Genomic DNA, 12749 nt, shown 5'->3' with positions numbered 1-12749 from the left:
GAGCCGGGTCCTATTCTTTGCACTTTTGATTATTTGGGCAGCGGGGTTTCTTGAAAGTTACAGAGTTCAAATTCGGCCACAATTTGCGTCGTACTGATGCGCTTTTTACTACAAAGTTTCAGACAATTTGGCTGCAAAAAAAAAAACATGCCAAAGTGAATCATGGAAGTTCCCAAGTGGTTCTGCACCCTATGATCACTTCTGTAAGCAAGTAATATTATTTTGTTCATAGTATTTAACAAACTATTACCTATTTGAAAAAAATAGGAATGCTCGAAAAATCACGACATTTACCAATGGCTTTCTTTCTAGTACAATAGTGACACTATGCTTTACATTGTTACTAACATTTATTACAAAAAATATTTCGAAGTTCAAGACAACGCTTCAAAGAGCGTTTCATACAAAAAAACCGTTTCGAGTTTGGTTTTCTTGGAACGCCTAAAGTAATACCTCATTCTAACCGTTGGAGAGCACGTCGTTGAACAACAATATTTTAATCAACTAGGAGATAACTTCGTTTGTATTTATTTGATGCTTTCCAATTGCTTTTTGTGCAATTATTATTCAATTCTTCTCAGTACATATAGTTATCACATTTTCTTTTTCTTTTCATTGTGCTTGCGCATTACGGGGAAGCAGTTAAGTTACTCTTGATTGCACAAGTAGGATAGTTATTTCGAAAATTGTTCGCGCGGAAGATAATTGACATGAGATTGGAATGATTCGATTAAAAAGTACTAAACAGAAAGATTAGTTCTTACTAATTCATTGGAATCGCGATGATTTCAAACTTTAAAAGAACTTCAGTTTTAGCTTTGTAGAGATTAGCTATTTAACCTTAATATATCCCGCAGGCGAATGGATCCAATGTTACCTACTGATGGCAGCATTTATGTAACATCGACTCATCATAGGACTAAGATGGGCCTAACTGCTTCGGAATGATGAGTTGAGCATCACAATTTCCTCTTCACTGTCGTCTTCGGTGTCGGTGATTGGGTCACGTTCGTCATCGTAATATGGTTGGAGCTCTGAAACAGGGAGAACATATTAGTTAGGTTTCAAATATAAGTGCGCATCGTAGATGAATCGAAGATGAGCGGTGGTGTTTATCGTTCCCGGATTTCTCCAAGTCGAATCTCCAATAATGCTCATTTCTCAGTTAACGATCGCTTGCTCAATATTCATACCCATAAAGTAAAACATAATCCAAACTTACTTTTAGTGGGCGCTCGAAACAGTTCCGTTTCGCCGTCTTCGTCATCGTCGAACAGTCGCTTCGTCTGCTCGCCCTTCTGCGGCAGCATCGAGAAGCTGTAGTAGTAGCGGGAGTTCCGTCTGCGGGATTGAATGTACATGAAGCACATCACGCCGCAGGCAATTATGGCAACCGAGGCACAACCGGCCAGAATGACGAACAGTAACCGTGGGATCCCCATGACCCGTTCGTCCCGCTTCAGGTTGAATATCACACCGGACAGCTCTCCACCCGCCAGGGGCTCCAGATGAAGGGTGCTGAAATATATGAATGGGAACATTGATAAGATATTCTAATCGATCGCGATGAAGTCTTACCGTTCGTCAGACGTGTACCCGGAGACCTCCACGTGTAGAACGAAGTCTGTCTGTTTGATACCGTCGAGCTGGAACTTGCCCAGATAGTCGGTGTACGTCGTCACGTTGTTGACTCGGTTCTGGATGAAGACCTTGGAGTTCGCGAGTGGGTGATTGCCCTCGTCAAGAACAAGTCCGGAGACACGGCCTTGCGTCAAACCGCCATCGGTAGGGAAAATCTTCATTTTTTCACGCGGTTCCAACACGGCGAAACTGCCGTGTCTTTCCGGTTTAACACTGGTAGATATAACTGGTTGCGGGTGAAGTGGTTCTACGCTGCCCTCACCCATTGGCCTGGCCGAAAGTTGCATAATGATGTCTCCCATGTCCAAAATTTGGTCCTGGTTCAACAGGATGGGCCGGATTATCGAAGTGTAGTTAACGCAACTGAACTCAATCTCCATCGATCCCGAGGGGAGCACCACTCGGAAGTGAGCCAGGTTTGGCGTGACCTTGTAGATCAGATTATTCCCTCGCACTTTGAGAATTGCTTTGCGCAACGGGTTTCCAGCGGGATCCCTTACGTAACCCTTAATACCGGTGTCGATCAACCGGAGGAAGTTTGTCATTCGTTCGAGATTTTGACGCCACACGGAGGCTATGTCCGCTTCCTGTGGCATTTTACAGCATCCCAACTGCAGTGTGAACATGGGAACCTTGTAGAGACTGTGCAGTTGATTGGTGAGACGTTGGATGGCATCGGCTTGGTAGAGGCGAGAGGTCGTTTCCGGACACTGCTCGTTGGTCACCACGGTGTATTTGTGTCCTTTAATTTTCTCGGCAAATCTTGGGTAGATGGCAACCTTGTCATCGGTGTTGGGGTAGCTGCAAGAGAAGCGAGGATGAGAAATTTTGTTTGGAGCACGATTGAATACACAGCGTAACAACAATGACACCTTTGCGTGTCTCAAGGATCAAATTATGTGTCTCTAGTAGATTTGGAGTTGCTGAAGCCATATTCAGAAATGTTCCAGCACGTCACAATTTTTAGCTTTAGGTCGTCAAAGTTGTATAAAACACTGTTTTCATTGATTTTTACATGATTTAAAAAACTTTTTGTGATCTAATTCACCAAGCATATAATATATGACTTTAACTTTCATTTCAGATGTGGTTGAAATTGCACGATTGAATTGAAATTAAATAGGTTTGCGATACAAGCTTACAGCCTTCAAACAAAATTCTTTGTTTCTCTTATATGATAAAATACAATACTTTACGAAACCTTCCTTAGCCGAGTGGTTAGAGTCCGCGGCTACAAAGCAAAGCCATGCTGAAGGTGTCTGGGTTCAATTCCCGGTCGGTCCAGGATCTTTTCGTAATGGAAATTTCATTGACTTCCCTGGGCATAGAGTATCTTCGTACTTGCCACACGATATACGAATGCGAAAATGGCAACTTTGGCAAAGAAAGCTCTCAGTTAATAACTGTGGAAGTGCTGCTCATAAGAACACTAAGCTGAGAAGCCGGCTCTGTCCCAGTGGGGACGTTAATGCCAAGAAGAAGAAGACGAAACCATAAAAAAATATCTTTCGAGTATCGAAGGTATTCTGAACTTTGTTCATAATAATTACTATACACATGATGTTCTGTGGCAAATGAAGCCAAAATATTGCCACACAAGCTGGTAAACTTGCATGCAATTTGTCCGAAATAGTCAAATTTTGCATTTTCAACAGTCAATATCTCAAAAACTAGACGTGATATGATATTTTTGAAAACGACAATGGATTCAGCAACCCTTAATTGAGTGAATAGCGGTATTTTGGTGCTTGAGACATAAACGTGTTCCGCAGTGATATCGATGAACACGCGAAACAGATTATGTCGATTATGAACCCATACTGAGCATTGAAATTTCACAGAGATTCAATGAATGGTTCTTGAGAATAGCTTATCATTCTTAACAATTACCGAAAAGCTAAACATTACATATGCTTTGCAATTGGATTACATGGACCGAAAGAGGTGCACTTTGCGAAAAAGGACCACGTGATTATTGAGCTGAAATCGAATTCAGGTTAACATCTGCGTCCATGAGTCCTCTCATGGCGTAGGGGTTAAGCGCCCTAACTAGAGACCAGGGAGTCGTGAGTTCGATTCTCACTGAGAAGACTTGTAACTTTTTCGCAAAACTTCACATCAATTTGTCCATGCAATTTAATTGCAAAGCATATGTAATGTTTAGCTTTTCGGTAGTTGTTAAACTTCCACTCGGCTGGTAAGCCGTAAACCACGATTCATAATTAAAATAAGTAGTTATCGTTCTTAACTTGCACAAATTGAGAAAACCTCTGCATCTCCACAATTATCATTAGCAGGACTTTGTATTAGTTTGATAAGGTAAAGATCTGGAAGTCACCTTAGGTTGGTTGATGTGATCTATTCATTAACACTTGTTATAAATATGTTACCAATCGCCTAACATATTTATATCATTAGTCCGAATGAAACAAAAAATAGCCTATAATCAAAGAAGTAAAAAAATCTGATTCCTGTTTAGTTTAGCAAGTTTCGGCCTAACGTACTTCGGTCTAATGACCTGACACTTGCCGATTATAGGGGGAGATCCCCCAGTACCGGATTGCACCCAATACCGGACACCGTCAAAAAATTGAGAAATCATGGCTCAATCAAGATGGTGTATTAGAAGAAAAGGAAGCTATTATAGAGAGGAATGGTTGCGTAGAATAACACAACCTTGAAACATGCACATAGCAGAAAAATAGAGTAAAGTTGACGTCGCCTCAAATTTAAACTTATTTAATTATGATTTTGAATATGGAGAAATAACAGAATTTTAGGTGAATTCTTGAGAATAATGAATGCAATCTGGATATTCTTAGCGATAATAAGGGATTACTTGCGGGATTTTGAGAACGTTTAACAAAATCTGGGGATTCCTAGTAGATTCTTAAGATTTTTTGGGCATCCTGTGAATTTATGGCAGGAAATTGTGAATTTCTAGAGCAGTTTTGAGTATTTCTGGCAAAATCTTGAAAATTCTGAAAAGGTTTTTAGCGGAATTTGGAAATTTTTAGCAATTGTCTTGAGACTTGAGAATTTTGAGTAATAACGCAGCGGAATCTTAAGCACCTGAACGATATAAGGTACCGTGGGGTAAGTGGGTAATGAAATTCGCATAGTTGAGATTCTTCAAATTCTAGAGACTTTAAATTGAAACAAATGAGGTCGTGTATATTTTTTAGCTTGACTCCCACCAAATATAAGCAGCATGCTGAAATTAATTTTTATGAAAAATTAAAGAAAAAAAAAATACAGAAAAAGTTTTTGAAAAATGTCTCTTTACTTTTCACTTACCCCAAAAGTGGGGCAAGTGAAAAGTTTACCGTTTTGAACAATAAATTCAAAAAAAAAAAACGGTTATATTCACGATTTCTATTAACTTTAACATTTGTTAAGACTTCCTAATGAACAATAACATGAATAACATGTAAACAAAGAAAATGTTATTCTTTTCATTAGAATTTTCTTCTGTTCAGTTATGTTAGTTGAAATGATTCGACAACATTATAACTGCAACATTACCAATGTTAGTTCTTACATTATTGGACAGCAATTGCATTTCTGCTCTGCAGAATTTCCACCGCTCGTTATTTGTTTTTGAGATGGTCGGATATGACGTCGGATAACTCTTTGGGAGAAATCAAACGGAATCCTTCATTAACGTATTTAGAATCTTTTTTATGTGGATAGACCTATATCCCATTTTTATGTTTTGAACTAGCTTTTTACATAGACATTCCACGAGACTTCCGTGTATTCTCTAATATTGCAACCTTTCTGTCAACGTCTTCCTTCTAATTAGCTGCCGGAAGTAGACATAGTAATATTGTAATGTTTGGCAACATCTTTTGGAGAAGTTCCATGATTTCTAATAGCTTTCAACGCTTGAGTATAGTGTTTCTTGAATTATCAGCACGTTATGTTTTTCTATGATAATTGCGAACCATGTTCACTTATGGCTACTTAAAGAGAAAACACAAATTCAATCTCTAATGATAAACTTTTCACTTGCCCCACCTGATAAGGAAATTGACGGTGTTTAAATTTAGTTATTTTTAGGTCTACGTCGAATTAATGCTAAAACTTTTTTTATTGCAGTTTGAAACTGTCACAGAGGACAACTAAGAAGTGGTGCCGGAAATTATTTTCCGCAACTTTTCTCCACTGAAAATATTAAAATAAGATTGTACGCCGCCAACTTGTTACGGAGTAACAGTTGACAGGTTAGCAACTTTTCGCTCTATTATGCAATAATGGCTGAAAAATCTCAGAAATCTCTTACCTATCGTAATGTTCTCAATGGCCTCAAAGGTTTACGCATGAGTTCAAAACGTTAATTCACATATTTAGTAAAATATATCAATTGTTTTCACTTACCCCATTTACCCACTTGCCCCGCGGTACCTTACTAAAAACTCCTGAAACCTAGGCAATATCACAGAATTCCATACGAGATGCTTCAGCGTCTTAGCGGAATTCTGTGGATTTCTAACGCGCTACTGAAGATTTTTATCAGGCTCTTAAGATATCATAGCAAGAACCTGCGAATTTCCTTTGATTTCATATGATTTGCTTCAAATTTAACTTCTAAAACGTAATTAAATATAAATTGACGCTTATATTGAGCTGTTCGGTAATCTAATCCGCATGGTTATTAAATTAATTAACTCATTACGCGTGGTAAAGATGGACAAATTATGGGTGAAATTATGAAAAAATCCACGTGCTCAGCTGGGATTTGAACCCAGGACTCTTGTATGCTAGACGAGCGCTTTACCAACTAAGCTACCGAGCCACTTGGTGACCCAATAACTGAGTTTGTTACAAGTTTAGAATTCCAATCTCTACAGACCACGCGGACCCCTTTCATAACCCATATCCATCTCATGTTAACTACACACGCGGGAAGAGCGATGTAGGTACGATAGGCAAACAGTTTCAACACTAAATAAATCGCACTCGCTCTTCCCGCGTGTGTAGTTAACATGAGATGGATGGATTTCATCCATAATTTGTCCATCTTTACCACGCGTGTTGATTGACCGGCATTTGTCAATACCAAACTCCATCCGGATGTCGTTACTGAATGTCGTAACTAGCTGCAACAGTTGATGCAGCCTCTGCACTGATTCCGCAAATAGCTTCAGGTCGTCCATATAGAAGGTGTGGGTAATTTTTGTACTCCTTTCCCCACTTTTCAGTTGGTAGCCATAGTTGCTTTGGCTGAGTGCTTTGCTGAGGGGGTTCATGGCCAGGCTATAGTATCGCCTTAAAAAATCCGCCTCCTGATGCTGAGAGTCCTGGACCGTAACACAGCTGTACCGTCTGTAATGTGTAGGGACGTGCTCCACATCCCCATCGCGTGTAGCATCAGCCTGATGACGTTTCCGTCTACCTTATACAACTGCAGTACCTTGAGAAGGTACGAGTGTGGTACTGAATCGTATGCTTCTTTGTAGTCGATGTACGCCATACTCAGGTTCCTTTGATTTTGGGTAGCTCGCACTACAATGACTGCATCTACGATGACCTGATCTTTGCAGCCTTGCGTGTTTCTGAGACAACCTTTCTGTTCGTCAGGCATCACGTTGTTGGCAATGGTTTTGCACCCTCCTCGCTATTACCGACGATAGTACTTTGTACAGACTCGAAAGGCACGTTATTGGTCTGTACTTCGCTAGGTCAGCTGTGTTTTAGTCCTTTGGCAGAAGAAATGTGACACCCCTGGTAATGAATTCCGGTAGCTGCGTGGGGTCTCCTAGTACCGTATTGAAGCATTCCGCCATCCGCTCATGGATTGCTGTCATGTTTTTATACCAAAAATTGTGCACAAAATCAGGTCCTGGTGCAGCCCAATTCCTGGTATACCAGGTAGCCTCACGTATATCCTGAGCGGTTACCACAACCGCGGCCATGTCTTCAATTCCATTACACTGTCTCTCTTCTTCTGCTAACCAAATCCCATAGCCGTTGTGTTCAGTAGGGTTCTCCCACAAATTGGCCTAAACTTGTGTAACGTCGCCAATCTCCGGAAGTCCCTCACCAAAGTCGACCTTGTCATTTCGGATGCGGTTGTAGAACTCCCTCACGTTGATGTTGAACATCCGGTTTTGTTCCTTCCGCTTCGAACATTCTCCATAACGTCGCAATCTCACAGATTATGTGCGGCACGAGATACAGATACATACAAAATATATCCTAGTATCGAGTCCATGCGCTTACTAAACAGGAGTACTTTCATGCAGTTATGTTTGCCTAGTACAATAACCCCACGGAAGCAGACGGCTTCGGTCTATGACTATGCTTCTTCGGTTTTAAACACAAGTTCTAGAATCCCAACCGCGTTGAATGAAAATGTCAGCCTTTTAAACTGCTTGCGAGCAGTTTAATCCATGGTTTAATCCCTTTCCCTTGCTTCTGAATCTTTCGCCTGCGAGTCTCGAATGCGTTGTCACATTGAGATTTTCTCATGAGACGGCGCATGAGCCAGTGCAGATATGATTGTTTGAGCTAGTACATTGCTACATAAGATCTAACAAAATGTGTCGGATGTTCTTGTGCACTCATGGCAAGCTGATCTCAAGCTCTTGATATGAAGCGCGTATACATGATGTCTGCTTTGAAGAAGACCGTTTCGAAGTCTGGTCATTATAGGATGAAATAACAAGATCTTAATGATATTCTTAAAACCAATAATAAAAAAATAAAAAATGAGTTTTTGGTAATGGAAATTTTTGACCTTGCTTCCAAAAACGGATTCTCAATGTATTGAATTCACTTCAAATCGCCGTTAGCTGCACGGAAAATAAAACATGCTTTGTGGAAAATGAAAAAAAAAAATAAATATTTAGAAGTACTATCAATACTCATTTTTTTACTATTGTCAAAACTTGGTTACCAGAAGAGGCTACAAGAATAAAATATAGAAGAATAGGGATGTTAACAAATAAAAATTAAGAACTAAAATTGGTAATACAAATAAATAATCTAACAATAAAAATTTGGGTGTTAGAAGGTTAACATGATTTGTAGTCTAAGACTCATCTCGAAGCCATTGGGTGATATGAATAAAAAACGTTGAACTTTACTACATGTAGCATCTACTCAAAAACAAAATCCACAAAGTTTACTACACTTTGGTATGAATAAAAAACTTTTCGAACATGTAGTACTTACTACTTTCGAACATGAGCAGTGACTGAAGCTGCACGTTAAGAAATTTCCATTCAGAGTGCAGAATGTTTCTGCACGTAAAGAACAATCTATTCAGAGTGACGGCTAAAATTAATACAATCATGCATATGACGGAAATGCATGGAATCTAATCGATTACGCGACAATTTGCACAAAATCATGAAGGTGCTGTAATTTGACAAGATTTGTAGTGTAATTTTGCGATTAGTCTGGTACTCTCTTTATGTCTATGATTTTGTGATGATGGTACATCAAAGAATTTTCTGAATGGTTTTCGGTCTTCGCCAACGCCAGTGATTGATGATTTTTTTTTTAAATATTAGCTTAACATCTATGAAGAGATCTTGAGACTATGTTCCGTACGGAACGAGCCATAAACATGTGCGACTCAAAGTGTATCCGAATGTAGCCCTTTCTCGACCCACCCTGACTATGCCACTGAGTGCACGAGTATCAACAGTAAGCGTGAGTACCATGTGAGTTACCAACAGGAACTCAAATGCCGTGAGTTCCCTATGAGTGACTATATCCACAACGAGAGTTCCGTCAGTGAGTGCTGTTCCAGAAGCTTCGAGAATGAGTACCTTCGAGAATGAGAACCGTCGAAACTTCTAGAACAGTAATGCACTGATATAAATACGCGACCGCTCCACCATGTGAGTTAGTTTTGTTTTAACCGCCGCGAATTATACATCGACCGAAAGTGACCAAAATTGAAAGTACAGTGAACAGCAGTGTAAATAGTGAACAGTAGTGTAAAGCAGTGAAATAAAGTAGTAGTGACTAGTAGAATCAGTGGTGTTGTTCCTTTCATTCCGAAAAATACAGTCCACCCCGACCCGACCGGAGTTGGCCACGGTTAACGCGCCAACAGCTATCAAATTGGGAATCACATATTTTCTAGCACCAGTACTGAGATTCTGCTAAAATTGTGGTAGAATTTTGATGCTCCCCGTGTATTTTCTTAACAGCATGTTGAATAGGGTCCTAAAATGTTTAATGAAACCTTGTTTTCATTTAATAACACGAAAGAGCATGTTACTGCAACTACTTTAGCATTTTTTCCCGCTCAAATAACGGATATATCATATTAAAACTTTAATTCAAAAATCGTATCCATAAATGAACCTTGACACTTGAGATCATGTTTGACGTTCGCTTAGTCGACAAAAATATCACAGGGGTTCAACTTTTTAACACCGGGGTTGTTCTTTTCTGACATTTTGGAAGGGACACGGAAAACAAAATACACCCAAAATTTGAGTTTAAACCAAGGGGTGTGACAAAATTTAAAAAAAAACTTTAAAAAATGTTTTTTGGACTTAAACCATCGGAAAACATTAGGAAATCGAGTAAACATATGTTTTTGACCTAAACTTAAGCGTTTGGCACTAAAATTGGGACAGGGCTTTAGGACCCTATTCCGGGGTAAGAAAAAAGCTCTCTCAAAATTTCAACTCAATTGGTTGCTCCACCAGCTGGCGCATTCAATTCGAAGTTTGTATGGGATATTCGTTTCAAATATATTGAAAACTGTCCCTATGTCACTGTTTCGTTCCGTATGCTAGTTGATCGAATTCAATCGAGCCCAGAATGTCAAATACACTAGTTGATACCCTAATGAACATTATTGTAGAAGGTTGTATCTCAATTGAAGCTCATTTTCATTAACATTTCAGTTGTTGAAAGTTAGGCTTTGGTCAGAACTCACGTACAATCACATTTATGCATGCGTCTTGTGCAGCAGCTCGCCCAGCGTCATAGGAGGCTATGATGCGCCGGATGGCTGCCACCATGCGGTGTTGAAGAAATGCGAAGCAAGCAATATTTGTGCTTAATAAATCTGCTTCAGATAGTTAAAACACCAACTTTTTCTATTTTAATCATGATACGACCTTCTACAATATTGTTCGCTATAGTATAAAGTAGTGTTTTTGACATTCTGGGTTCAATTGAACGTAATCCACAATTTGCCTGAACCAAACAGTAGACGTTGTGCTGTTTCCCATATGTTTGAGCTGTAAAGGCCATATTAACTTCAATTCAAATGCGCCAACTCATGAAACGACCAAATGAGCTGAAATTTTCAGGAAATCTCCCTTTAACCCTAAAGAATAATCGTGGGGGGTGCCCCGTGGAATTATACAACTTTATTTTTCTCCCATACTGAGCTGGGCCAGTCTATTCTAAACCTTAGAATGTAGAGATTTTTATGGGAATTGTAGTGATTCAATAGGGTCCTAAAGCCCTGTCCCAATTTTAGTGCCAAACGCTTATGTTTAGGCCAATAACACATGTTTACTCAATTTTCTAATGTTTTCCTTTAGTTTGAGTTCAAAAAACATTGTTTTATGTTATTTTTGGATTTTGTCACACCCCTTGGCTTAAACTCAAATTATGGGTGTATTTTGTTTTCCGTGTTCCTTTCGAAATGTCAGATAGGAACAACCCCATGGGTTGCAGTGTTAAAACTAAAACCCCTGTGGTGTTTTTGTCGACTAACCGAACGTCAAACATGATCAAAAGTGTCAAGGTACATTTATGGACCCAATTTTTAAATTAAAGTTTAAACATAATATAGCCGTTATTTGAGCGGGAAAAATTGCTAAAGTAATTGCAATAACATGCTCTTTCGTGTTATTGAACAAAAACAAGATTTCATTAAACATTTTAGGACCCAATTGGTAGTCGTTAGAATTCAATGAGGATCTCTCCTAAAACTCCAGGGTTCTCTTTGAAATTATTAAAATTCTTATCGATTTCCCAAAAAATCCCATTGAAATCTATAAAATATGTACCGACATTCAAAAGGTTTATGTTCTTACAGAAATACCGTCTCAAAGATACCCACAGAATTCCAAGAGATTAATATTCGGAGTCCCATTCCCACCCCAATTCTAGAGTTTTTACCAGATTCCTAATATTCCTGCAATATTCCTAGAATGGTATTTAAACCTCAAGAATTATCATAAAAAATCCGACATCCCTATCGGAATCTCAAAGTTCGTACAGGAATTCCGGAATTCAAAAGGAAATCTGAGATGTCAGAATTTACACGTAAAATTCAGAATTACATTATCGGAATTCCTAACGACATCCTAAAATTCCTAGAAAATAACATAATTATCGTAATGGCAGAATTCACACGGATATTACAAATTTGCCACTGCCGGTAATCTTACCGGAATCTCAGCATTGGCGGGGCGAATGTTTTCGTAACCTCAGAATTCCTAAGCAAAACTCAAAATACCTTCCGAAATATCAAAACTCATATCGTTTTTCCATGATTTTTACTCAAAATTAAATTATTCCATTCAATTCCGCAATCTCAAAGCATGTGTAGCAACCTCTGAAGCTAACTACCAGTAGCTTTGTAGTAAATGCTACCTTTATTCATAGCAATGCGTTGTTTGTAGTATGTTCGAAAGGTGTAGAAAGGAAAATGACACAAACATGTTCCACTCGTGTTCCACATATAGCGTTTACTACCGAGAATGTAGTAAACTCAACTTTACTACATTTTATTCATACGGCCCAGCTTTACTCTCCCCAAACTGCGGAGTAGGCCGTCCCTTATTTTTCGAAAATGTGAAATGTTATAAGTTCTTCACAGTAAAGTACTCGTTTTGGTAAGAAAAAAATCAGGTTAAAATTTGAAGTCCATGCGTGGAAGCGTGGTCCCCCAAAGGCTCTGAAGTAGGCTTACCAGCTGAAATTTTCAGAAAGGACACTGAGAAAAATCTACACGTCAAGGTCGTGTGTTTAACTTATAGATTTGCGCAATGAGGAAAACCACATGATATGAGTGTGGTAGCCATATGGATTTCATCATTGATTTCACGGTATAATAACATGTGTATCAACATTAGGTTGTCATGTGAAACAAACATGAATTTCCAAATATTAAATCA

The 12749-nt window shown here is 39.0% G+C and overlaps 1 protein-coding gene across 1 annotated transcript in view; it reads right to left on the bottom strand.

Annotated features, from left to right (window-relative positions):
• Positions 1 to 331: 331 nt before the first annotated feature.
• LOC23687919 (carboxypeptidase D) overlaps positions 332 to 12749 on the bottom strand; it is a 91798-nt gene continuing 79380 nt past the window's right edge. Inside the window, exons 11-13 of the mRNA XM_011495429.2 lie at positions 1579 to 2442; positions 1223 to 1518; positions 332 to 1034 (exon numbers count right to left, since the gene is read on the bottom strand). Coding sequence (XP_011493731.1) covers positions 931 to 1034; positions 1223 to 1518; positions 1579 to 2442 — 1264 coding nt within the window. The 3' untranslated portion in view covers positions 332 to 930. The remainder of the gene's footprint in view (positions 1035 to 1222; positions 1519 to 1578; positions 2443 to 12749) is intronic.

The sequence above is a fragment of the Aedes aegypti genome, chromosome 3 (genome assembly GCF_002204515.2).
Source record: "Aedes aegypti strain LVP_AGWG chromosome 3, AaegL5.0 Primary Assembly, whole genome shotgun sequence".
Taxonomy (NCBI): Eukaryota; Metazoa; Arthropoda; class Insecta; order Diptera; family Culicidae; genus Aedes; species Aedes aegypti.
This window is presented reverse-complemented; position numbering and strand designations above follow the sequence as displayed.